This window comes from Myxocyprinus asiaticus, chromosome 39 (genome assembly GCF_019703515.2).
Source record: "Myxocyprinus asiaticus isolate MX2 ecotype Aquarium Trade chromosome 39, UBuf_Myxa_2, whole genome shotgun sequence".
NCBI lineage: Eukaryota > Metazoa > Chordata > Actinopteri > Cypriniformes > Catostomidae > Myxocyprinus > Myxocyprinus asiaticus.
This window is the reverse complement of record NC_059382.1, coordinates 28,207,479-28,235,427: the sequence shown is the minus strand read 5'-3', so window position 1 is coordinate 28,235,427 and position 27,949 is coordinate 28,207,479. Positions and strand designations below refer to the sequence as shown.

General features: G+C 38.4%; 1 protein-coding gene across 2 annotated transcripts; it reads right to left on the bottom strand.

Moving 5' to 3' along the window:
• On the bottom strand, window positions 1–27,748 carry LOC127429562 (prolyl hydroxylase EGLN2-like). 2 transcript variants are annotated; one of them, XM_051678680.1, is made up of 6 exons: window positions 27,561–27,748; window positions 25,418–26,761; window positions 9,658–9,777; window positions 9,391–9,527; window positions 6,270–6,337; window positions 1–3,451 (listed from the first exon to the last, which is right to left on the bottom strand). In XM_051678680.1, the coding sequence occupies exons 2-6, from the start codon at window positions 26,525–26,527 to the stop codon at window positions 3,399–3,401; spliced, it is 1,488 nt and encodes a 495-aa protein (XP_051534640.1). In that variant the 5' UTR covers window positions 26,528–26,761; window positions 27,561–27,748; the 3' UTR covers window positions 1–3,398. The 2 variants fall into 2 exon arrangements, with proteins under 2 accessions (XP_051534640.1, XP_051534642.1); XM_051678682.1 differs by lacking the exons at window positions 1–3,451; window positions 6,270–6,337 and having other exon boundaries at window positions 9,614–9,777.
• Between the last annotated feature and the right edge of the window lie 201 nt (window positions 27,749–27,949).

The window sequence follows — 27,949 nt, the reverse complement described above, 5'->3', positions numbered from 1 at the left end:
TACAAAATCTGACACATTTTAATTAAATACTGCAAAACTCAGGTTAAGCAAACATTTTTTTTTTTTTTTTCTGTTGATTTAGGTTATTATACTGTTAAATGGCACAAAGCGTTTTCTTTCCATAACTTCTTGTTCCATTCACTCTCATTCAAACATCACACATTGTGTGATAAAGTGCTTTACTGTTCACTTCTCGGGCCACCTATGGCACACATACACAGAACAGGTCAAAACTACAGTATAATCTCCATCTGTCATAGTATGCTTGTAGAAAAGATGTCCAGTTGTTTTCATTTTTGATAAAAGCATAATCACCTGTTCTGTGCTGTTTCTTTGCATTAAGTCTTATCTTCCATTATGAAAGTTCTCAGACTGTGGCTATGTTCAAAATAGCATACTAACATAATACTTTTACTATATTTGCAGTTTATAGTAGAATGCACATTATTTGTTTATATGAAATACCTGGATGACCTCCTGATTTTGCAGTGTGCAGAATTAACCGTAATAACAGCCACAATTTTTTACATCTCCTTTCTGATTCAAGTTTGATCATACTGTCAAGAGTTAAAGCATTTTTTTTTTTTTCAAAACTGTATTTAAAAAAAATGCATAAATAACTTTTATATCTGAGATTATAACAAGACGACACTCGCTGAATTAAATATGTAAGTAATGAGGGATATCATTGTAGCATACCTGTTTGAAAAGTTTATCATTGCTTATACTACGGGTCTGTTGAATGCTTGATACTGATTGGTTGAGGGACGTTCTAAGGTGTGCAATTATTTTCCAGTAAACGCACGGCTATGAAGTATGCAGTATGGTAGTTTTCCATTCCAAACTTAGCCTCTTAAAATGTCTGTTGAACCTGCAATGCCCTCTGGGAGTTGTAGGCACAAGGGAGGTGTACAAATGGACACCTGGTAGAATGAGGGTGTTGTACTGTCCAGGTCACCTACTAAGAAATGTGGCCATAATTTGTGGAGAGCCCTATATTTATCATTTTGTTGTATAGCGCCTCTCTGAGGCAAAGAGGAGATTGTCACTTCTCTTTCAAAAGTGACTCCCTTTAAGTTAAGTGCTTCCCTTTAAACAAGCAATGACTCTTTAAAGCTGAGCTAGCATGCAGCAGTATTACACTATACTATAGCCTGTGAGTATTAGAAGACTATCTAATACAGAGAAACACTGTTACATGCTGAACTAAGCCAGAAAGAGACAATTTTGTTTTTCATTATTTCACATACACACATAGATTAAAAACGGTCACAATCACCCTGTTTTTTGTGTTGCACAACACACATTTTGCAAATGGTAAATTAAGGAGAGGCAATGGGTTTTTTATTAGCTATAAATATGTTTACTTCTGATAGCACGTTGCGTGAGCAACCTCAGAGACACGGGTTCTGGTCAAATGGAAACCAGGAAGTAATTGCATTCACATAAACAATGGCAAGCTCGATTCGGAGGTTGCATTTTTGCTCAAGAATAACATTTTTATACCACTGACCATTAGGTTTAGGGTTGAGGTTTGGGTTAGGGGGTAAAGTTAATAAAACATACATTACTGTTGACTGTATTACATTATTTACAACTAAAAATACAAATCGCTTTTAGCGCCACTCTGTGGACATTTCACCTCAACAACATTACCACCTACGTCTACTGGGGGCAGTGGTTTGAATTTTAACCTATTGTTGCCGAATTCACAGTGTGATGAGTCTGACTCACCTTTGTTGTTCTAAACCCATCCAACTTCCTTTATTCTGTGGAACACAAAATAAGATGTGACTGAGGCTACAAATCTCTATGTTAACATTAATTTTGGGGTGAACTATCCCTTTAACCAGGCTTTAAATGAACAAATACAGTGATGTGCCATGAATATTTAAATAATTGTCTTTCCTTTCTGGGCAAACACACCTCCTTTCTATACAAATGAGGCTCTTTAGAGATTGCGCCACATTCACAAACATCAGCGTATTTTATTACCGCACTTAATGTGACGTTATACCTGCCCACAGAAAGCAGGCGTGTTTTTTTGGTAATTTTGTTTTAAAGAGAAGTTGGTACACATTTTGGAGCGATCATGGCAGCAGTAATTCACCAAATGATGATCAAATGATGGCATATCCAGATGTGCGTTGTAGTCAAGCCTACTTTCTGCATTTTAAAAGCTTTTTCAATTGTCTGGATCACAGTGGTGGAGTGATGCTGTACTGTCCCAGTGTGTGCCAGATCACGGTGGTCTGCTGCATTCCCACAATGTATCACTCAGAACCGATCTGATTTCCGCATTAACTTTGTGGGCGTGTTTGTGGCATCACCTGATTCGCATAATTCCTTAAGCAAAGCAGATAGCTATTCTTCGTGGATTCACCCCTAAAGGTTTCCCAGTTTTCAGGCCCAAAAACAGGTTATCATTATGGACTCTGATCACTTCTGAAATGTTCTGTACAATGTCATTGTTTGTTATTTTATGTTATTATGTTATTATTCATATTTTATGTTACTATTAATAGGCCGTTATTCATGACCTATTCAAAACTCAGTGTTAAAGCAATAGCTCACGCAAAAATGACATTTTTTCATCTTTTACTCATTCTCATGCAGGTCCAACCCTGAATGACTTTCTTTTTGTGGAACACAAAAGGAGATGCTTGGCAGAATGTTAGCCTCAGTCACCATTCACTTTCTTTGTATGGAAAAAAAGATGCAATGAAAGTGAAAGGTGACCGAGGACATCTCCTTTCGTGTTCCACGGAAGAAAGAAAGATTTGGCACAACGTGTGTGAGTAAATGAGTATATGACAGAGTTTTAATTTTTGTGTGAAATATTCCTTTAATTTGGCTACTCATTCACTGGGTTGAACAGGATATGTCACGTTTGATTTGCCGGTCTCACCTCCTCATTTCCTGTCAATCTGAGTTAGCGCAAAGGCCACAAGGCCAAAGGACAAATCTCATCTAACCCACTTACTCACAGGGGTGTACATTTGTGAAAAGCAAGGGTGGACATTTTAATTCTTACTACAGAAAATACAGCAATTGCTCAATACAGTAACTTGGGTCCATTCTTATACTGTGACATTTCTGCTCTTGACTTTCCACAGGGTGAGAAAAATCTGCAATTCCCACCAGCCTTTCAGAGTCATGACCATCCCAAATTCGACAGACACCTCTGTTAGTGGTCTTCATTCAAAAACAGTCTTTTGTGCACTCAGAGGACCAACCAAATCAAAGGAGATGTTTCCAATTGGGTGTTTGATTCCACAGAGGCATGTTTGATGTGCTTCCTGCATCTCCTCTTGAATCGGCCAATCACGTAGCAGCATGGGTTGGCATACACAAGAATAGGAAAAACGCACTCGAATGCTCCCTCAGCTGGCTGCGATTCAGGTCACGTTGCTCTGAGTGACAGGCACTTGAACTCCTTTCTGTCCTGTAGCTGTTGAGGACAGGGGGAGAGAAGATATTTAATGGTGGACAGGTGATTCCAATGTTTTCAGGACTACTAAAGCACAGTTAGCTCACTGAAAAAAAAAAAACAAGTGCTTTATGTAAAGTTGAAGTCAGAATTTTACATACACTTAGGTTGAAGTCATTAAAACTCATTTTTTAACCACTCCACAGATTTAATATTAGCAAACTATAGTTTTGGAAAGTCGTGACACAAGTAATTTTTCCAACAATTGTTTACAGACAGATTGTTTCACTTTTAATGGACTATATCACAATTCTAGTGGGTCACAAGTTTATGTTAAGTTAAATGTGCGAAAAGTGCAAATCAATCCCAGAACAACAGCAAAGGACCTTGTGAAGATGCTGGACAAAAACAGGTAGACGAGTATTTATATCCACAGTAAAACAAGTCCTATATCGACATAACCTGAAAGGTTGCTCAGCAAGGAAGAAGCCACTGCTCCAAAACCGCCATAAAAAAGCCAGACTACAGTTTGCAAGTGCACATGGGGACAAAGATCTTACTTTTTGGAGAAATGCCCTCTGGTCTGATGAAACAAAGTGTTTGGCCATAATGACCATTGTTATGTTTGGAGGAAAAATGGTGTGGCTTGCAAGCCAAAGAACACCATCCCAAACGTGAAGCATGGGGGTGGCAGCATCATGTTGTGGGTGTGCTTTGCTGCAGGAGGGACTGGTGCACTTCACAAAATAGATGGCATCATGAGGAAGGAAAATTATGTGGACATATTGAAGCAACATCTCAAGACATCATCCAGGAAGTTAAAGCTTGGTCACAAATGGGTCTTCCAAATGGACAATGACCCCAAGCATACTTCCAAAGTTGTGGCAAAATGTCTTAAGGACAACAAAGTCAAGGTATTGGAGTGACCATCACAAAGCCCTGACCTCAACCCGAAAATCTGTGGGCAGAACTGAAAAAGCGTGTGCGAGCAAGGAGGCCTACAAACCTGACTCAGATACACCAATTCTGTCTGGAGGAATGGGCCAAAATTCCAGCAACTTATAGTGAGAAGTTTGTGGAAGGCTACCCAAAACAACTGACCCAAGTTAAACAATTTAAAGGCAATGCTACCAAATACTACAAAATGTATGTAAACTTCTGACCCACTGGGAATGTTATGAAAGAAATAAAAGCTGAAATAAATCTACTATTCTCTCTACTATTATTCTGACATTTCACATTCTTAAAATAAAGTAGTGATCCTAACTGACTTGAGACAGGGAATGTTTTCTATGATTAAATGTCAGGAATTGTGAAAAAACTGAGCGTAAATGTATTTGGCTATGGTGTATGTAAACTTCTGACTTCAACTGTAGTATTTAAGGCAAAAATATTATTTAACATCACTGAATAAACATAAACACTGTACATAAGGTTACACCAATAAAACTAACTTTAAGGGTTAGATCAGGTAGAAATAGCTAGTTAAGTTAACAATTGCAGGTTAACACTTTTTACATCGGCAAAGCTGTTCTTAAAAATCAGCTGCAAGTTTTGGGAATCGCAAGGAATTTAACGAGTCTGGTTTTGATTCTGATTAATTTTGCTTATTAACCCTGCCCCCCAAATAAAAAAATGCTAAACAAAAACTACTATTTTTGGTCACATGCATTTTGATTTTTTAATTAAAGGAATATTCCGGGTTCACTACAAGTTAAGTTGAATTGGCCCCATTCACTTCCATTGTAAGCGCCTCACTGTAACCTCAATTTTTGCTTTTATTAAAGAAAAGAAGGGACGAGTCAAAATGTATTTCTATGATAATCAACATTATGCCACAAATGCTTTCGACTGAGCTTTAACTTGTATTGAAGCTGGAATATTCCTTCAAAGTACCATCTGTTACAACAGAACTCTGAATATCTATCTTCAAATACACATAATTATATAAACAACCAATCAGTAATTACACTATATTAACTCTCATGAAAGTTAAGTACTGGTACCCATCAAACGATAACTGATGACTTATAGATGAAAGTTATCACAGTCTCATTCATTAAAAAACATATCCATCTCATAAGAGTCATTCAATCGAGAATTGGACTACACTCGTCACACTTTGTTTATTTTGCATGCAACCAGCAAGGACAATGCAACAGAAACACTAACTGTCTTTGTTTTATTTCAAGGCACTCAGTATTTCTCTTATTACATTCAACTCAGTCTGCAAGCTCACATCTCAGCTAAATCATAATTCTATTCATTCTACCAGCTTCCAATTTTTTTTGCATGAAATTCTTTCAAATCGTTAAGTTAAACAATCTAATTTACTCCTTGAAATAAACAGGACAAATTAGGATTCTAAAAAAAACGTAAAAGAAAGAAACCGTATGATGTAAAATAAGAAAAGATGTTTAGGACACTATTTCTTGGTCTCTAATCACACTTCTGTTAACTCTTTTGTACAGTCAGTCAGATTTTCTTGCTTCTGTTGATTGAAGCACACAAGATGCTTTTTGGAACATTTTAAAAATCATGCTGGGATAACATGGATCATAAGGATTTGCACAGCTAGAGCGCATGCTGTCATTAAAGCAAAAGGGGGACATACCAAATGCTAAGAAATTCTAAAACTGATGTTAGTTTTTCAATTCAACTTTTCAGTTAAACTGTTCTGTTGGTAATATAATTTGTGATTACAAAAAGTATCAAATTAGAAAAATGCAAAATAGATTGACAACATTGTACTTTAACACAATGTAAAGCACTGTATACACTGTGCAAGATTTTTCTTGTATGTTCAAAACATATTTGATTTGAGAGGTACGAAACTCACCCAGTCTATACTTCTCCTTGGCTTCTGCTCGCTCTTTTGCATCAAAGTACCAAACTGTGATGGCGTAGCTGTGAGAAGAGAAACACACAGTTGAGAGAAGACAGTTGACTGACTACCATGTACTAATCTAATTAGAAGAGGATTTTTGGGATTTTTTTTGTGTGTGTGTGTGTGTGTGTGTGTGTGTGTTAAGGATTTTGTGATGTGTAGAGTCTTCTGGATGTTTAAAGTTCCAGAGATTAAAGCACAGGAAGGGTTAAAGGGATAGTTTACCCAAAAGTGAACATTCTGTCATCATTAACATGTCATTCCAAACCTGTATGACTTTCTTTCTTCCATGGAACACAAGAGGAGAAATTATGAAGACGGCACTGCTCAGTCAGTCACTAACATTCAGCCTGACGTTTCTTTGTGTGTTCCACAGAAAAAAGGAAGTCATACAAGGTTGAAACAAAATGAGGATGAGTAAATAATGATATAATTTTCAAGGTTAGCTGATCTCCACAGAGCGCTGAGCTGCTCAGCATGTCTTATGTGTTTATTCCTGCCTCTCTCCTCCCAGCACAAGAGCACCAACTTAAACGGCAGTCCCTTGCACTCAGGAAACATGTATTTCCTGTGCCCCGCCTTGCCCCCAAGCTGTGATGGGAGTTGATATACACAGGAGACACCTACCATTATCCTAAATGTAGCACATAATGTAAAGCCTAAATGTAAAACCAGTTCTTTTTTACTGTTTAACAAAGAGCCAAAAATACAGATAAAGCATTTAATGTGTTTAACAAAACTCATTTCAACACAGACACTCTTCCTGAGGAAGACCAGCAGCAGGTGTGGCATTTTTTAAAGCAGGATCAAATAAAATCTTAATAGTGTTTGTAGCGGTGTGAGAACAATGGTGGTGGACAGCCGAGGGAGGGGAGGTAAAATGAGTGCGTGTTTACGTGAGTGTGTGAGAGTGTATGAGTGTGTGTGTGTTTGGACTGATCACAGTCTAATAGACGAGGAGCTTGCGTGAGAAGGAAACACATAGGAGTGAGGTTAGCAGAAACCCTCTACTGCAAAGGTACTTAAATTTAGAGGCCAAGAAGGCCGAATTTAAACAACAGCAGATGCAAATGGGTGCAATTATACAGTGAGGTTCAACTGTCTGAGTGCACATTGAAAATCTTTGATTTAAAATCAAATTTAAACCTAGAAATAAACAGTAGTGGTTTATTATAAATGATAATAAAAGAAAATGCAAAAACAAGTTACAACGCTGTTGAAATTAACATGTTAATTAACTTGATAATTTATTATCGCATTAATTAACTACATTTTGACTAGGACTGGGTAAAAATATAGATTTTTCATTGCATCTTTATTTGAAAGATCTCAATATCAATTCATAAATCTCAAGATCCATCTTTCACTCTGCGCAGAAGCCCTCTACAATGCAAGTCATGTGATCTACAATGCGACTGTCAGAGATGGTACATTTTCAGATTTCACTCACCAGTGATTGAGTAGTATATTATTGAAGAAGTTCAGCAGCACCTCGTGAAATTGCATGTAGAGCGTAAAAGTTTGGTTTGACTCGTTCCATGTGTGTACAAAGATGAGATCCACGCAATTAAAGGAATAGTTCACCAAAAAATGAAAATTCTCTGATTATTTACTCACCCGCATGCCATCCCAGATATGTATGACTTTCTTTGTTCAGCAGAACACAAACAAAGAGTTTTAGAAGAATATCTCAGCTCTGTAGGTCCTTACAATGTAAGTGAATGGTGATCAGAACTTTGTAGCTCCAAAAATCGCATAAAAGAACATAGAAGTAATCCATACGACTCCATTGGTTAAATCCATTTCTTCAAAAGTGATATAATAATATACCTATTATATTGCTTCTGAAGATATGGATTTAACCACTGGGGTCATATGGATTACTTCTGTGTTTCTTTTATGTGATTTTTGGAGCTACAAAGGTCTGATCACCATTCAATTACATTGTATGGACCTACAGATTTCATGTGAAATAATCCAGGATGGAGTTTAAAAACACTAGTCATTAATCTTACAGTTCATACAAAATCTTGTTGTTTAAACATTGGCCCTTAAAGATCCAGGTATCCTTCATTTTTGCATGTTCTGGATCGGTTTGCGCCTGGTCGAAGTACGTCAAGATTATCACTGAAAAATACTTTGGGTTATTTCTTACCAAAACCTATCTGAAAGCCTTCAGAAGACTTGGAATATGATGCATGAGTCACATGGACTACTTTTATGATACTTTTGGTGAGTCACTATTAACTCTTATTCATCATTCATTAAAATGTTTACTTTTGTTTTCTGCAAAAAAATATTACATACGGGTTTGGAACGACATGGGAGTGAGTAAATTACAACAAATCTTTCATTTTGATACCCTACTCAATCACTGCCGAGTGAAATCTGAAAATTTACACAGCATACTGTTCTATCACAGACATTTGTAGTCGCATAGCACGGCTCAAAGACTCCAGTGGTTGAATCCATGTATTCAGAAGTGATATGACAGTTGTGGGTGAGAAACAGAAGTCCTTTTTTTTACTCTAAATCTCCACTTTCACTTTCAGATGTGAAAGTGAAACTAAACTGGCACCACATGTGACTTTCAGATGTAAAAGTGAAAGTGAAAGTGGAGATTTAGAGTTAAAAATGTGTTTCTCACCTATTATATCGCTTCTGAAGATATGGATTTTAACACTGGAGTCATATGGATTACTTTTGTTTCATTTATGTGATTTTTGTAGCTACAAAGGTCTGATCACCATTCACTTGCATTGAATGGACCTATAGAGCTGAAATATTCTTCTAAAAATCTTTGTTTGTGTTCTGCTGAAGGAAGAAAGTCATACACATCTGGGATGTGAGAGAGTTTTAATTTTTGGGTGAACTATCCCTTTAAGAATTGAGATTGAGATTGTTCAAATAAAGATTGCGATGCATCAGGAACTATTCCTTCAACACAGCAAGTTGCGCCATTGTACGTTAACCGTAAATCACCGACAATTGTACTGTCAACACCGGACAATGGTCTGTGTGAGTTCTCATGTAAATTGCTAATTCAGACCTGCAGAAACTGAGCAAAACTCACCGTGTAGCAAAAGCTGGTTTCACCTCATGTGGGTTTCGTCGGTCTGACCAAAAGATGAGCAGACGGTCAAAGAAAGGCTCAATATTAGCAACAACACTACGACCCTCAGGGTAGATCTGCAATAAACCTCCGTGAACCTGTGCAAATAGACACACACACAGACAGATAAGAGAAGGTCTGGTGTACATGTGGAAAGTACATACTGAAGTTCATTATAACCCACCTGATTAATCGAAAAACAGTGTGAATTTGAGGGTCACGTCATACCTTCACATCCCAGTCTTTGTTGAGATAGTAGATGCAAGTTATGCAGCGTCCATCACCATTAGGATTGTCCACATGTCTCACGTATCCTGTCCCATTACCAGGGTAACACGCCACCATGGCCTTAAAAGACAGAAAAGAGAGGTGGTTTAAGAAACAGGATTCAGAAGAGTTTACATTTTGTAACATTCACTAAGGCCTCATTCAGAGCTGGTGGTAATATTATCCATCCTGGGTGATCTGATTAAACAAACTGCATTTTGAAGTGGTCAACATAGTGAACACATATGGCCATATCACATTTGTAGAGTAAACTGATGCATAATGCGAAATGACATCATTAAGTTTGGTCACGAGAAGCAATGAGAACCAATGAGATTTGATTATACAGACTAGCCGCCATATTTAATTTTAGCGACTTTTTTTGTGACTTTGACTTGAGTGAATAATGACTTAAAGGGATAGTTCACCCAAAAATGAAAATTCTCTCATTATTTACTCACCCTCATGCCATCCCAGATGTATATGACTTTCTTTCTTCTACTGAACACAAATTAAGATTTTTAGAAGAATATTTCAGCTCTGTAGGTCCATATAATGCAAGTGATTGGTGGCCAGAACTTTGAAGGTCCAAAAAGCATATAAAGGCAGCATAAAGGTAATCCAGTAATCCACTCCAGTGTTTAAATCCATATCTTCAGAAGTGATATGATATGTGTGGGTGAGAAACAGATCAATATTTAAGTTTTTTTTACTATCAATCTCCACTTTTACTTTGTACAATTGGGCAGGGAGGAAAATTTATAGTAATAAAGGACTGTATATATTGTAAATATTAATCTGTTTTTCACCCACACCAATCATATCATAGAAGAAGATACAGATTTAACCACTGGAGTACTTTTATGCTGCCATTATGTGCATTTTGGAGCTTAAAAATTTTGGTACCCATTCACTTGCATTGTATGGACCTACAGAGCTGAAATATTCTTCTAAAAATCATCATTTGTGTTCTGCATAAGAAAAAAAGTCATACACATCTGGGATGGCATGAGGGTGAGTAAATGATGAGAGAATTTTCATTTTTGGGTGAACTTTCCCTTTAATTTTTCTTCTGCTCACCACACAAAGTGATCGAATCCTTTGGAAGACTTGGAATTTAGTCAGGCCCATATGGAACCTATGCAAGCAGAATTCTGCATAAAACTCTGCACATATCCCTTTAAGAAATTAGTTTGTATTTGTTTTTGCTTTGGTATATTGACAAATCTACTGCCTACTCACATAACACAAAATCATCTGTGCATAAACTTTGCCACATAGGTAAAAAGAAAATAACTATCCAATCCAAACTTTTGGAAAATTCCATCCATCCATCCTTCCATACACTAAAAAAACATAATCGGTATGCCATGGTAGATGTAAAGGTAAGTGTGTAGTCACAAAATCAGAGACCCTTCCCTGATCAATTAAGTTATGGTCACAGAAGGTGCATTTGAAATATCTCTAGGTAAAACCACGTGTAAATGGCATTCTATCTCTGCTAACCACTTGTGAATCACAGATGAAAACTGTGAATGTGTAAATTCTTGCTTATAATATTCTAATAAATTAAACACATCCTACTGTTCACTGTTAATAGCTTTTAATTACTAGGGGAGGTTCTTTGATTAATTTACTCTTGGGTTGCTGACCCTTTAAGAAATTTACAGTAGATCTGGTGTCTGAATGATAAAGCTTTTCTGTGGTCTTCTGCCAAAATAAACACACTGTATGGCGTGTCTGCGTAGAGTGGCTACACTGTCAAACCACCCTCAGAGTGCTGCATCAATAGACTTTGATCCGTCATCTCCAAATGACAGTGCTGTTTATGAGGGTGACCACATTCCTGTGTCTCACCCAGCTCTGAACTAATATTTTAACTCATGCACTGCCACTGCCATGCACTTTTACCTGCCCATCTCAGCAAACTTTGCCTTAATAGGTTTTTTATCATATAAAGTAGGAACTTCGACTCATTGATGCTTTAATTTGCTTAAAAGTGAATGTGAAAGTTGAATTTGCTATGTTTAATGCCCCGGTATTCTCAAAACAAAGTCCTTCTTCGGTCATCGATCAGAGTCAAAAAGATGTTTGAAACAGCTGAGCAATGGTATACTGTTTTTGAGCATTCAAACCCCAGCCACTCTGCTGGGGCAGTCCTTTAGATTAGCACATTAATATGAGGACGCATAAGACTACATGTAAAACCTTAAATAATGAGACATTAAAATGTGTTATCAATGACTTCATGTCTCATTCTATGAGTAGAATTTACACAAGATCACTAAAAGAAGCTGTTTAAACTACTCGATGATGATTTAAAGTAATATATAATATGCAATAGAAAATGTGTCATTTGTAATGTTTACATTTTGCATTTATGGCGCTAATGAACTAACACACTATTCGAGGCCATAATATGCACCAGTTACACTCTGTTATTCTAATTTATGATAACACTGATACTACTGCAAGATGGGTGTATAAAAGTGCGTTAATGGGTAGAATACAGACAAAAGAATGATGACATATCTCACTTTGGGAAGATCTGTGAATGGCTTTTGGCTGCAGATAGCACATGAGTGAATGGGCACTTAAGAGTATTTGAGTGGATTTGATTTCTTTTGAAGACCAATTAAGTAAAAAAATTACGTACAGATGTAGCTAAGTTTGCACCAGTATGCTAATAACTCATAACGCATGCCAGTGAGTTCATGTTCACTGAACGGAATTAGCTGTTGCCACAAAGAAGGTGGAGCTCCAGGTCACAGCTACCGATGACATGGACCAATGGTTTTCCTGAAAGTTTGCGCTCAAAAAAATTTTCTGAATGACTTCACAACTGTTCGTTCTAGATATTAAGTATAAAGGGGCTTTTTCACCTCTCATCCACATTTGAGAGGTGTTTTAATCAAAAAATTTTTTAGTGTGGACATGGCCTTTCTATTTGCATTCAACGTTGTATTTGCATACATATCTGTTACCATGACAACATGACCTAGCGATGATCACAGATGCTCGGACATGTTGAGCTGAGGTGCTTATGCGGTTGATGTAAGTTTGAATCTGGCTTGTGTTATTTCCTGTCTCTCTGCTCCACTCCAGTGTATTTTGGTTGTACAATATAAATCAGAGTGCATTACACTGTAGGTATAAAAGAGTGAACAACATAGGACATAGGCAGGACATGAAATTGCCTACAACAAATGGCTTACACTTAATGTAGTGCATTGTAAATGTGGTTTGTCTTCTGTAGAGCAGTAGAATTTTGGCATGATAGCTGCTCTGGATGATATGAGGCATTCCTGGGCCTGGATGATGGTGGAGATGGTAACAGAGGTCTGTTTCATCAGGATTGTAAGTCATCAGGGCTGCTGTTAGCTGCCGGGCTCTGTGATACGGTCAGCACTTTATCAAGCCCTAGAGAGGGAACACTCCCCCTGACCCTTATCTCAGGCTTTATCACTAGAGCAGTGGTTCTCAAATGGCACAACGGTGTACCGTGGGAGGTGGGTTGGTGTGCCGTGGAATTTGTCCTTAAATAACCCTTTTCAATTATTCCAGGAAATGTGTGTTGTACGATTATATGTGATAAATTACTAGTGGCAGGTTTTCCCTGCAGATCGACGAGTCAACTGATATCAGTGGATACTGCCAACTGATCGCAAACATTAGGTATGTGGATGGGGATTCAATCTTGGAGAATTTCCTCTTCTGTAAGCAGCTGCCCAGTCACGCAACAGGGGATGAGATATTTCGTGTGACAGATGCCTACCTGACAGAAAAAACCTCACCTGGGCTATGTGTGATAGCCTCTGCACAGACGGGGCAGCTGCAATGACGGGGAAAGTCAAAGGCTTTGTGAGTAAGGTGAAGGAACAGAATCCTGCCATCAAAACCATTTGCTTGCATCGCGAAGCTCTTTTAGCCAAAACAATGTCACCTGAATTAACTGAGGTACTGGAACAGAGCGTGAAGATTGTGAACTTCATTAAATCACGTCCACTGAAAATCCAACTCTTTTCCATTCTATGTGCAGAGATGGGAGCAGGGTACCAGACCTTGTTACTGCACACAGAGGTGAGATGTCTCTCGCGGGGCAAAGTGCAGTCCCGTTTATATGAGCTGCGGGATGAGATAAAATCTTTTGCAATGGAACACAAACTGCCCCACAAGAATCTAATTGGAGATGACTCGTGGTGGGCAAAGATGGCACATCTCACTGACATATTCAGCCACCCGAATGAGCTGAACATTAAAATGCAGGGGAAAAATGAGACCATTCTGACTGCAGCAGACAAACTGCAAGGATTTCGGTCAAAACTGGCCCTCTGGCGAGAGAGGGTGGTCCGTGGGTCCATTAAAATGTTCCCATTAACATCGCCGCACACTGCGGGTAAAACGGGATTGTGCAATCTCATATGCAAATACCTGGACACGCTGGAAAAGAGGTTCCTCACCTACTTCCCTTCTGCAAATGTGGAAGACCATGACTGGGTCTGTGCACCATTCCATTCACTCTCTTCCGCATCTGCACAGAAACTGTCACTGAGACAACAAGAGGAATTTGCCGAACTAAACACTTAAAATGTACTTTGCCCATTTGCCCCATGACACATTTTGGTTGCGGGTAGTGCAGCAATACCCAAATATTTCAGACCGTGCCATTGCTATTCTGTTATCGTTCCCAACAACCTACTTGTGCGAGCTGGCCTTTTCATCAGTGACGTTCATAAAAAAACAAAAGAAGAGAAAGCTTGTCGGTGGAGGAGGACATGCAAGTGGCAGTGTCAGCTGTTCCTGCACGTATCAAGAAACTCTGTTCACAGAGACATGCTCATATCAGTCACTAACCAAATCCTAAAAGACTGAGGACACGTTTTCTTGCACTTCAGGCTAAATATTTTGTTTTATCACTAACGAGTTAAAATGAGCAGAGCTTTGAAATGTGTGTGTGTGTGTGTGTGGTTACCTTGTTGGCCTTGGGTTAGTGCTCTTAATGAAAGTTAATGGAACATGCTGTATTGTTCAATTCATCATTTAAAAGCACTTCAATTATATAATTAACAATAAAATCGTTTTTTGTTTTGCTTAAACAAGGTTTCAAGTTCAAGTGTTTTTCAGTTTGTTTATGATTTGGTCAATTGTCCGATTGAAGGCGGCGTGCATTATTTCATGCTGTATCTTCGTTCTCATAGAGTATTTTTTTCCTTTGCGATCTCTCTAGTTTATCTCGGATCTTCGTGAAACCATATTGCAAGTAGAGCACCCGTTTCGCCGTGTTACCTGAACGCTTTTAATACCTGATAATTTTGTGGATTTTTTATTGTTGTTATGGAGCGAAGAAGTACTCCTTGCTGCAGACGGTTGTTACTGTTGTTGTTTGTGAAAACTTTACCATGGTGACAAAACATTATCCCACCCTCTGTCCCATGACATAATCGGTTCATGCGTAGAGACCAGCAAGCTTTTGGGGCCGGTGTTGAACCAGGCTTTCGGCCCCGGAACGGACTTTCTTCGGTGGAAATGCGCAGAACATTTCGAGAATTCGCACAGGGCCAGGATCCCGCACCCAAACCATGTCGGTGGAAAAGGGCTAACAGTGTTCCCTCTAGATCTTTGAGCTTTGTTCTGGTCACCACCCACTTTATTTGAAACAATCACCCAGCCTTTATGTCAAATCTAAAGTGATATTTAAACTTGGTAACTTCATGCATTTTTAAATGAAAAAAACTGAGTGTAAATGCCCTTGTATGTAAATTTTACTTCTCCCAAACTGAACTACATCCGCAAAGGGAAGATTGGGAGCCCCAAATTTACAAATCACCAAGCAATCATGGATGAGACACATGGATGAAGCAACCGCAAAACTCAAATACTAACTGCCATATGGGCCAAAGAGCATTCATTACGGATGCTCGCACTTGCCATTTATTACACTGCATTTGATTAATTTTGGACAGTAATTTAATCAACTCGTGAATTCTCCTTCATGTCCTTAACAATAACACAAAAAAGCCCAGTGAATTGCAAAATGAAAGTCATTACATTTATTTTAATGTTTGTAAAATGTTAGTAAAAAAAAAAACATTTAGTCTTAAACTCCAAAAATGTGTTTCTTCAATAGGTTGATTTTTCAAAGCTGTCTATTTCCAATTACCTTTGTTTGGACATGTGCAGATATAAATAAATGTCTAGTTATGGTGGAAATTCCAAATAAGATCTTTACATGATCCAAACCTATCATAAATACAGGTATATTCCAGCTGTCTTATTCAGATTTCTTGAAACCAGTATACTGACTTAATCTGTTTACAGCAATTAGATTAATGTGTTTTGATGTTAAATAATATGAACAATAATATATGGCCAAATACTGATTAATATATAGGCCTATGTTATGACTGTACATAAAAAGTCCAGTTATGAAACTCTACATGGTGCAAGCTGATAGGTCCTTTGACATGTAGGACCCTATTTTAAGAATACTAGCACTAAACACAGCGATATGCTTTAAGCCATACAGGAAAAGTCAGTGGGCATGACCATGGCATGAAGTTTTGCTATTTTTGCGCAAGTATGCGCTAAGTCTAGGTGCTAGTGGGTTTGGCGAAATTGCGTGCACAAAGTGCTAATGGGCTGGATAAAGTGCAATTTAATTCTGAAGTTCTTTTATAGTCCATTCCCTCTTAAGCACCAACAATATAAACAAAGACAGCACATTCATAAGAAGTTGGTAGTGTAAATGGACTGTGTGCAATGAATTGGAAGAATAGAAAGATGGATGTACATTCTTTTGTGCATTAACTGTGTCCTTGTTGAATGTCAGGCATATTTATATGACAGTGACACACTCCTTTTATACACATAGAAAATGTGGTTCAGGATTTCGATGTAGGTTCCATTAAATTATAGAGCAGGGGTCAGCAACCTTTTTGACATGGAGTGCCATTTTCTATTTTCCTGGTCAATGGCTGTGCAAATGTATGCGATTTTCCGAAGTATGAGTCCACTTGTGAAAATGGTTCTATTTTGCATTCTTCTAATTTAATTGTCTATTTTTCATTACAAATGACATTATCAGCATAACCGTTTGAGTGAAATTTTTGTGCAAAACCCGATGATTATGATATAATCATGATCCTGGATGTGAATTTTCACAAAGCATTTTAAGTGCTTTTTAATGACAGAAAACCTGTCCTTTTGTACAAAATGAGTTAACACAGTTAATGTCTCAAATTTGCTCATTTGAAATTGTGTGGAATCTTAAATATTTCTTATATTATGTCATTGTAGTCATGTAATCACTTGCACGCAAGCAACAGCGAGAGAGGAGCAGGCTATTTTATTTGTATGAAGTTTTTCACACCTGCATTCCAATCAACATCTTGTTGTAATCCTTCCTCATGATCACACAGCATGTTTTAATCGGCTGAATGGGAGGCTAAACACTATTGAAGTGTGACGAGACTCACGCTGCGCGTGCAAGCCATTTGCGCATCACAAGCTGATCAACTTTTCGGCCCTTTTTAGCCCTTTTCAGTGAATTGCACCTGCAAACTCCTAAAACTTTATTTCCAGGTTTCATTTATATTTTGAATAGACTTGAGAAGATTTTTGAATCCTACGATGTGTGTTTTTTTTTTTTCTTTTAATCGTTTACTGTAATTTTGAATGTCACCATGGTTTAAGGAGGGTGTACCTGTATGCCGGGTTGGAAATCTCAAGGGTTAATAGTGATTTTTTCCTTATTACACCACGTGTTGTTCTGAAAGCAAAAAGAAACAAATGAAACACGGAATGTAGGCTGTCATCCACACAGCCTGACAGAAGCATGATTAATCGAATGTAAAGTGCTGCCGGCTCGTGATGCTTGAATGGCTTGTACGCGCTGCATGAGTCTGTTGGGTATAATGCATTATCGTCACATTTTAACTTTTTGTTTAGTCTCCCATTCAGCTCATGACAACACGCTGCGTGATCATGAGGAAGGAAGGATTACATCAAGATAAAACAGTCCTCTCTCACCGCTGCTGGCATGCCAGTGATTACCCCTCCACGTGCCAGTGTTGGCACGCGTGCCATAGGTTGCCGACCCCCGTTATAGAGAATGTAAGTATTATTAATCATATTGATCAAGTGACAGACAATTATTAACAGTGGTTGTATCGGCCTTTCAGGTTATGCAGTGGATCAAGGGATTGGTTTTTTTTTGTTTTTTTTGTACTTCTATTAAATTCATTTATTGAAACATGAAAAACTTAAACCAAAAACAACCTTCAAATCCAAACATTTTACCCTCTCCGGCCCCTTTTGCAGTGACTTAAAAATCACTCTACGACAACAGGTGGAAAAATACTAATACAAATGAGATCATAAATACAACTGTATATTTAAAAACAATTAATAATTAGAATAATAATAAATTATTATTATTATAATAAAATAATAATAAAAGTAAACCATGAACCCTAGAAAGTATAACACAAATATCATACATTTTTGTTTCATAAAACGGCTACAACAGTGATTGTCAGGGACATAATTTGATGTTTCACTATATTTTCAGAGTCTGGACATGAACTTTATTACCAACTGCTGGTAGAATCTCCAAACTGCAAAAGCAGGAACAGAGTTTAAACTTTGCGTTAAGAACAGAGGTTCTTGTGGGGCCTGGGTAGCTCAGCGAGACGCTGACTACCACCCCTGGAGTCAAGAGTTCGAATCCAGGACGTGCTGAGTGACTCCAGCCAGGTCTCCTAAGCAACCAATTGGCCCTGTTGCTAGGGTGAGTAGAGTCACCTGGGGTAACCTCCTCATGTTCGCTATAATATGTGGTTCTCGTTCTCAGTGGGGCACGTGGTGAGTTGTGTGTGGATGCAGCGGAGAATAGCGTGAAGCCTCCACACGCGCTATGTCTCCATGGTAACGCGCTCAACAAGCCACGTGGATTGTCGATCTCAGACGCGGAGGCAACTGAGATTCGTCCTCCACAACACAATGTGTGTGACTCAAATTTCGTCATCACCAAAGTACCCACGGACAGCCCAGTTTTTCTAGACACATGGACAGTCCGTGTCTGTATGTGTTGTTTGCACATGCACCTGGCATTGACTGTACTAAAGAGTAACATAAAGCAGTCATAGTACTCAAGCGTTCATACTGAACTGCGTTCAAATTAGTACATTTTAAAAGGCTGAGGGCTTGACCATGTGCGAGACGTACATGTACACGTAAAAATTAAGTATACCCTAGCCCTTAACCAATCAACATGCATACTTCATTTTGTCTAGCATTTAAACTGCCTTAGTGGTTTAAAGATAAGTCATCTCATTGCAACACACTACAAGTTAAACCTTCCTCCTCCCCAGCACCAACTGTCTAAAGCTGCTTTAGGGGTTTGTATGTATGTCTAATTGTGCAGCAGCAAAGACGCCAAGTCCGCAGAGACCAAACCTATTAACTTGTCATAACCAATATAATACCTTAAAATTCAATTCAATATTTGTCATAACGGAAATGCAGTCATTGTGTAATTTAGACAGTTACAATTCTACCTTTAGCTTGCTGTTGGGATTTTTGTGGTGTAGTCTTTTCACGTTCACATGGCAAGTAAAATTGTATAAAAATAAACGATGGGATGTTTAATGTTTGCAGGTGTATATTTCCTTGCGTGTGTCTCTATAATACTCATAATCTCTTAAACATTTCCATCTCACATGTGGGTCAGTGTGTTAAGATGGTGTCCAGTAAAAACTCTTATCCTCTGTATGTACTGTACCACTGCATTGCGGAGAGCTGCTGTTAAGATGCTGATATAACATTTCTTGTCTACACCTCTCTTCTACCATATAATCTAATTGTCCCTCCTACTCAGATAAGCCACTGCCAAGGACTTAGTATCTTAAAGGTGATGTCTGTTATTTTTTTTATTTTATTTTTTTGTGTTAAAATAGGGTACAACAGGGCTTAAGGAAATTGTACTTTTTTCTGGTCACAAAATGTATCAAGGTGGAAAATTTTATTTATTTATTTATTTATTATAAATATTGATGGAGCAACATCATTTGTGTACAAAGAAATAATAACAGAATGTTGTTTTAATTAAAATTCGGTTTTTAAAAAAGGGTAGTGAGGAAGCCTTTTACCCCACACTTGGGGTAATAGGCTCCTTCACTTGGGGTAAAAGGCCCCTAGGGGGTTTAAAGTGATATTGTGTAGATACTGGGGCAATAAATATAGAGCACAACTTGTTAACTAATGCAAATAATTTTGAGACAGTAAGATGCTTTTTTGAGTAACAAATTAAGATAATACTTACTCAAAATAATCACTTCAGAAAAGGTTTAACATTTCATGTTAATTTCAAACACATTTGACATTTTATTACATCTCAAGTATTCTATAAGCAAATTAATCTCCATTATGATTTGATGAGTCAATGTGAGTCCACTTTGAACATTTTTCATAACAAATCTATTCGCCCCACTTTAAAAAACAAAACAATGTGTTTAATAGGGGCCTTTAGCCCCTGCAACATGGGGGCTTTTTACCCCAAATACCAGCCTTTCACTTTTATGACAATTATTGAATTTTTTTATTTATTTTTTTTATTTTTTTATTTAATGACCGTAAACAAAACTGAAAATGATGTGTTAATTTCAGGGATTTTCATTAACTACATAAATATACAGCATTTTAAAATTATTAAATGTTAGATCAAATTGCCTCAAAATCAACCATTAGACACCACAAGCAATGATCTCATGGAACAGGAACAATTTGCAGTGTATAGTGACAAACAGGTGTTTAGAAAAGTGATGTGGTTGTTTTTGATGCTATTTAGTGTTTTGAGAGAAAATAAAATCAGTGGAGCCTTTTACCCCACAGAGCATTTAGCCCTGTTGCACCCTACTTTCTACTATCCCAATTTAATCCACACAGGCAACTATAAGTAAGCAATTTATAAGTTGATTTCCCAGAGAAGTGTAAAGGCAAAGTGTACTTGGCACGTCTGCATTGCTGATCGCTCTGCGCGCAGTATGCGTGATGTAAATTTCTTAATAATCCAGTCCGCGCGGCCTGACCGTGCGCCGGCCAGATTTCCTTGACTCGTGGATGCGGTCATCGTCTGTGCGCATCATCGGCACACGCGCCAGCCATTGATTCTACTAAAAGAGTATCACAAAGAAGATGTAGTGGGCATGCGTCAAACGTGTTCGTATTCACTCGTGGTCAGAAGAGTATACTCACAAAGGCAACGCGGTCGACCAGGCGCGATGCGATCCTAAACACGCAAAGAAAAGTATACCTTGGTCATAACACTGTTGCTCTGTGATGTAATTTAAACCATATAAAACACACAGTGTGTCATCTACTTATGTCAGACACTTCCTTTAATTACATCATTAAAGTAAATTAGAACACAACAGTGTCTCCAACTACATTTTTACATTTTCTGAAGAAACTGTAATGCTCCTTGCCTGTGCAAAGCTCGCACCCACCATGATGTGGGTGGTTGCCAGGACATTGCTTTGTGGTTGCTTAGGTGTTCTGGGCAATTGTTTACAGGCCCAGGTCAAAAGAGCCCAATTCTCTTAGATTTTCTGGTGCCTAAATATCATTTAGGTCCCTTCTTCTGAAGTTTAGCAAATACTTAGCAGACTATAACAAAAATATTAAAAGTAAAAAAATGTGGAATTCACTACACGTTTTACCCCACACGTATGGCATTTTTGCTCCAAGCCCCCATTAATTTGGCCTATGTCAGGAACTAGAGTGCGGATGAAAGCAAATAAAGACTAGAATGCAGTTAATTCGATATTTGACATGCTCCTTAGAAGTCTATCATATGTGCAGGTATCTCTTTTTATAAAATGCATGTAAAAGTACTCTATTAGTGTATGTGAGCTCTGCTTGGTAATGCTTGGTAATGGCTGTATATAGATGGATGTTGCATGAGCCTGGTATGAGGGCTCCAGAATGTTACTCTCCGTGCACATGTTGTCCTCTGGGAGGGGGGTGTGAGGTCTACTGCAGACACTACTGCCATTTGGCTGGTGCAGCTAAACACTGGGACTTTATGTTCCCTCGTTTTTATCCTTATTTTATCCGCAACTCTCTTCTGCCATGTGGACACACAGCATATTAGAGACTGAATGATACATACAGGAAGGGATGTGCCATGGTGGTCGACTACAACAACTGACTAGTCAATTAATGGAGTCTTCTACTAACATTTTTATTTTTGTGCTGCTCTGTATTTGGAGCCTTTCTTATTTCTTAATTTGATAGTTTTATGCAATAAGGCGTTAGCCTATATTTTTGTTGAATATCCGTTAGTTACCTTGTTGAAGTGCTGTGCTAAGCGTCCATATATCCCTCTGAAACATGTCTGATTGGAGTCACGTGAACATAACAGAGCTTAATTATACATTATTATCCTTAACACCAACTAGTCGACTAGTCGTACAAACATCCGACTGACTAGTTGATTATGAAAATTGGTAGTTTTGCACATCCCTTGTATATGACTTCATCCAAAAGCAGTGGTTTCGACAGAGACAGAGAGGGAGTGCGCAATGACTGGGAATGGGTTCCCACATTCACTTTCTCACAATATACAACGTTTTGTTTCCAGGACAACGGCAGGGAAAATATTTTGGTCAGCTAAAATATAAGAGGTCTGGTAAGGCATGGGAGAGGAGAAGGCGAGGTAAAAAGAACAAGAAAGAAAGGGAGGAGTAATCAGTCCAATGGAGAGAAAACAAGGGCGCTATCTATCTATCTATCTATCTATCTATCTGTCTGTCCATATTAAAATGGCAAAATTCAAGACTGATGCAGGATTTAACAAGTGATCTCACTACAGATTAAAGGTGATGTGGGTCAAGTGACTTCAGTCTGACTGATCTGACCCACTGAACAGAAGACTCGGTTGTGGCCACTCCTCGCTGAGTGACTCTCACGAAAGAGCTGAAGTCAACATGAAGATCATATCTTCAGATCCACAGAAAGGTCATCTAGCTCAGGTTTCTTATGGCAACAGCAATGGACAGACTGTGATTTCAAGGAATATTCATGTGTCTCTGAAATATTGGATGTATATTGATACTTGTAAATTCAGAAATAGACACTCAACATTTAGATGAATAAGGTATAAAAGATACATGTTCCAATTGTTTCTCATCTACATCTATCTTTTGCCTTCTAAAGACTTAGAATATAATGAATGAGTCGCATGGACTACTTTTATGATACTTGTTTTGGGTCCTCTTTTAAGCTTTACAGTGAGGCGCTATCAACTGCCAAATTTGCATCTGGAAAATGCCATAGCCTGAAGATCGTATAACAGGACATACCATTGGACACTGGTTTGACCTGGCAAGTTCAAATAACTAGACCTGCGTCATGAGGGCAGTTTCAGCTCTGATGTTCACAGCTGGCTGGCAAGACAGATGCAACACTCTGAGCGCCTACGGGTCGATGGCTCCATCTCACTCATGAGGCACATTGTTCAGTCTTCTGTGCCAAGCTATTTGAGCAACTGAATTATCTCTCAACTGTCTGTGATGTCAAAGTCCAAATTAAACTTATTTGAATCTAAATAAAACATTAAAACAATTAAAATATATGTATTTTTTATAAGGTCAATGGCCTATTTTTTAACCCACATGTTCCGTTGAGACTGACTTTACTGATTGCCTTAAGGGTAATTTTGAAATTAACCTATTATTAACCCCTGGGAAAAACTAAGAGTACCTAGCCTTTAGCACTTGAAAATTTATTTAACTTATTCCTGATTTATACCTCCCCAAAGATAACAAATGTACAGTATACACAGTGTAAGTTTAATATGTAACACTTTACTGGAAGACGGTTGAAGCACTTTATCAAGTAGAAATTTAGTTTATAATCAGTTCTCAAAAGACAAGTTTCAACCTGATATTTAGATGTTAAGTCATTTTTTTTTTTTTTTTAGCTATTTAAATAACTTAAAGTGTTCTCAGACCCCAAAAAGGACATGAGGGTTAAAATTGTTTTTTTTTAAACACTAATAAGTTTAAATAATAGGTTACTCCAACATGATTTATATAGTAAAATAAGTTTCTGGCAATATCCATTTCTCAAGTACAACTTTGTGTATATGATAAGGCATATGATCAATCACTTTGCATGTCAAGATTTGATAAGGTTTCACAATCCTACTAAACAAACATGCGCACACACCTTACTCACATGCAGTGCATTTTAGTGGCAGTAAGAATGCCTTGTTTGTGTACGGGCTACAGATCGAGATTGAGAGAGTAGTCTTCAAAGCCAGAAAAAACTCTAATCTGAGATCTGAAAGGAAAGCGCTCCTTGGGCTGGCAGTTAGTCAGAGGTAAAGGCAAATACAGAAACTTTTTTTTTTTTTTTTTTTTTTTAACCAATGAGATTACCATACAAAAAGTCAGCATCTTGGTGACCCTCACATGACCAGCTGAAAACTACTTGCTTAATCTCAGTAAGCACCCTGTTATTGAACATTTTTACTCATGGATTAAATTAAAGTGAATTAAAATCATGTCAATAGCTGACTGTGAATAATGAATTTCTACAACGGCATCGTTAACTAAAAACTACTGCATTTGAATGATGCTCCATCCACACCATTAGGTGTCAGTGCAAGACCAAAACAACATAAACAGAGAAGATTACTGATTGCACCTTAGTTAGAGATAGTTCACCCAAAAATGAAAGTTCTCTCATCATTTACTCGCCCTCATGCCATTCCAGATGTGTGTTTTTCTTTCTTCTGCAGAACACAAATGAAGATTTTTAGGAAATTTCTCAGCTCTGTAGGTCCATACAATGCAAGTGAACGGTGATCAGAACTTTGGAGCTCCAAAAATCACATAAAGGAAACAAAAAAGTAATCCATAAGACTTCAGTGGTTAAATCCATATCTTCAGAAGCAATATAACAGGTGTGGGTTAGAAACAGAACAATATTTAAGTCCTTTTTTACTCAATCTCCACATTAATTTTCACTTTCAGACGTGAAAGTGAAATTAAACAGGCACCACTTTGACTTTCAGATGTAAAAGTGAAAGTGGAGATTTAGAGTCACCCACACCTATTATATCGCTTCTAAAGAAATGTACTTAACCACTGGAGTCATACGGATTACTTCTATGTTTCCTTTATGTGATTTTTGATGCTACAAAAGGTCTGATCACCATTCATTTGCATTGTATGGACCTACAGAGCTGAAATATTCTTCTAAAAATCTGTGTTTGTGTTCTGCAGAAGAAAGAAAGTCATAATCATCTGGAGGGTGAGTAAATGATGAGAGAATTTTCCTTTAATATCCTTTAACTTCTACTGGTGAGTGATTCAGATACTATCATATTAAAATACTTACTATGATATTCTGAACAAAAACACTTGATTTATTCACCCAAAAATGAACATTCTGTCCTCAAACTGAACTGTGTAATATTCAACTTAAATTAATAAAACTTAAAATAATTAGGGTTTTTTTTATGTTATTTTATTAAAGATTCCTCAAATTGATGGGATTTTGTTATGAAATTGAAATGCGTAAATCTTAAAATTATTGTTATGTGCTAGCATTCGGCCTAACATCTTTTGTGTTCCAAAGAAAAAAGAAAATCATACAGGTTTGGAACAAAAGTAAAGGTGATTACAGATGTGCCACCTTGTCACCTCTTACTCACCTTGGTGCGGCCGTTGATGACATAGTCACCCAGCTGTCCATTGGCTGCACTGCGCATTATGGCCTCATCAATGTGAGCCATGAGGACTCCGATATTTTCGCAGCCTGGCTCGTTGCCTTCTACCCAGGCTATCTGGTCTCCACGGATATTCTTAGAAGGGATGCTCTTTTGGCTCACCAGCTGCCCGCCTCGAAACTTCCCACTGTGATTTAGAGTCTCCACTTCCTCCAGAACCTTTTCCCCACGTCGAGAGCCCAGGAAGCCATCTTTAACACAAATGCCATAATACTTCATACAGGGCACTATATACCTCTGAGCCATGTGCTCTGGGGAACAACCTGCACTGGTGGTCACGGACTGCACCTCAGCCTGACTGGCCTGCCCTGGTGCATGGTTCATTGCAACTTTATGCCCATTGTGGTGGACCCAACTAGGGGAGGATATGAGGCTCGTAGCACTGCAGTTTTTGTGTTGGTTACTGGCTGCAAGGGGCGCAATCGCCCTTGTGCATTTGCTAGTGTCTGTTTTGGGGTCCGTTTCAAGCCTCCTCCTTTTGCATTCGAGCGGAGGGTAGGCAGTGTCCGGTCCATGGGATGTTTCCGAAGTACCACTAGATCCGGCCCCCGTTCCAGGACCGGACAAAAGGGCCCCGAACCCTGAGTTTTCCTCATCTCTTCTCCTCTGATTCTGGAGGTGTCTGAATCTAACATCTCCACAATGTCTTTTCCCAGGCAAGAGAGTCCTGTCTGCATGTCCCATGTGTGTGGGACCCCCATCGGGGGCCTTCACCAGTCCATTTAGATGTGAATACCCGCTGTGCTTCTGCACTGGAACATCATGATAACTTCCTTCAGTAGTAGCTGCCGGAGACACCCGTCCTTCCCCATTATACAACGGCAACCCGCTTTTAGACTCGTTCTTCAGAACCGTAATACCGGATTCCGATCTGGACGCCTGACCTGCCAGCAGCTCCTCCGCCGTGGTCGCGTTCAGACCCATTTTACTCACCGCATGAGGCTCACAACAGCCGTTCGTGACTCTCTCTGGCGCAGAACAGATATTCTCGGTTCCCTGTGCTTTTAAAAGGTCCGTGTTTTCCAGCCTCTCCATGTCATCTCGTCTACCCCTGGATGCGCACGTAGCTCACGTCCAATCCTCATTTTCTAATAAATCCTATCTGCACATGCCTGCCTGGCGGCGCTGTTATCACGAACCTCCAAAACTTTCCCAGTGAAGCATTGACACAGTCCTATTCCACGGGATTTTTCGTTGTTTGATATTAGTTTTAAGTTTCTATCAATGCTCCGTGGCTGTTTATTTCCATGGTGCGGGTTTTATGAATGCCTTTAGACAGAGAGTAACATTGCACGTGTAAGCAAAAAAGACACTTTAAACTAACACACATTATATCTGCACAATAAATCTGCCCCCTATTCCGTTGTACAAAATGTAATAATATCATTGTATGGAAAAATTGGACCGAATTTAAAGAATAAGCTTGCTATTTCTATTGTAATGAAACTAAACCACTTCATTTATCTTCGGAGCAAAGTCCAGTTAGTCAGAGACTTGTTTTACTTTCAACAAAGTTGTTAAATGAGAGAATATCTGCGATTAAACTAGTAACCTGTATGCTTCAAACAACAACACGGACTGTATATGTCAAACGGTATTATAACTGTTCACGCGATCGATAAACAAACCGCACACTCTTTCAGGCGGGATACTGTACTTTTTAAAATATATTTGTAAAGACAGATAAACCGGTCAAAAATCTACCCTAAAAAAGAGCACATTAAATTACGTCCGCTATATGAAATATTTAATTTTGTCAATCCGTGACTGCATTTCATGCACTTACCGTAATGATAAATGCTAACCAAGTTTAAACCTCAAAATGTTTTCTACGAAAGTAATGCATTACCTGACAGTTTTTCTTCGGCAGGCTTATTGAAATTGTTAAGAAAATGTACTGAGATAATGTACAATCGCTCACCAAATTTGTTGGGAAATACTTTACCCATATATTTTTAAATATCAACCAAAAAGCTATAATAACATATAGCCTGTATTGTCTGTTTATAAAAAAGAAACCCAAACCTTTACTACGGAGATATAAATATTGCCATATTAGCCTGCTTACCTCTGTATTGTAAAGGCACTATAACTGACCAGCCGAGATTAAATCGAATTTGCGGTGTTCCCTTGCCCATGTCCGATGCACGCTGATTTCAGATTATACATATAATTAAAACAACGTTTTTATGGGCAACTCTGTCATTTTTGCCCCAACAATCCTCGCTGAACAAAGAGCAAGTACGCTTCGTATCTGTACTAACAGCGAAAGGGTGGCGAAATTAAGCATCCTACTATGGCGAAGGATGAGCTCATGAATATTTATTAAAGACGCGCCTGAAGAGTCCAATCACGTAACCTGATTCATATTAATGAATCAGCCCTCACCATAGTAGGCTTGGTTGATTGGCTTCCGGGGGTGATGGCGGGCCCCTCCTTCACCCTCTCGCGCTCTCT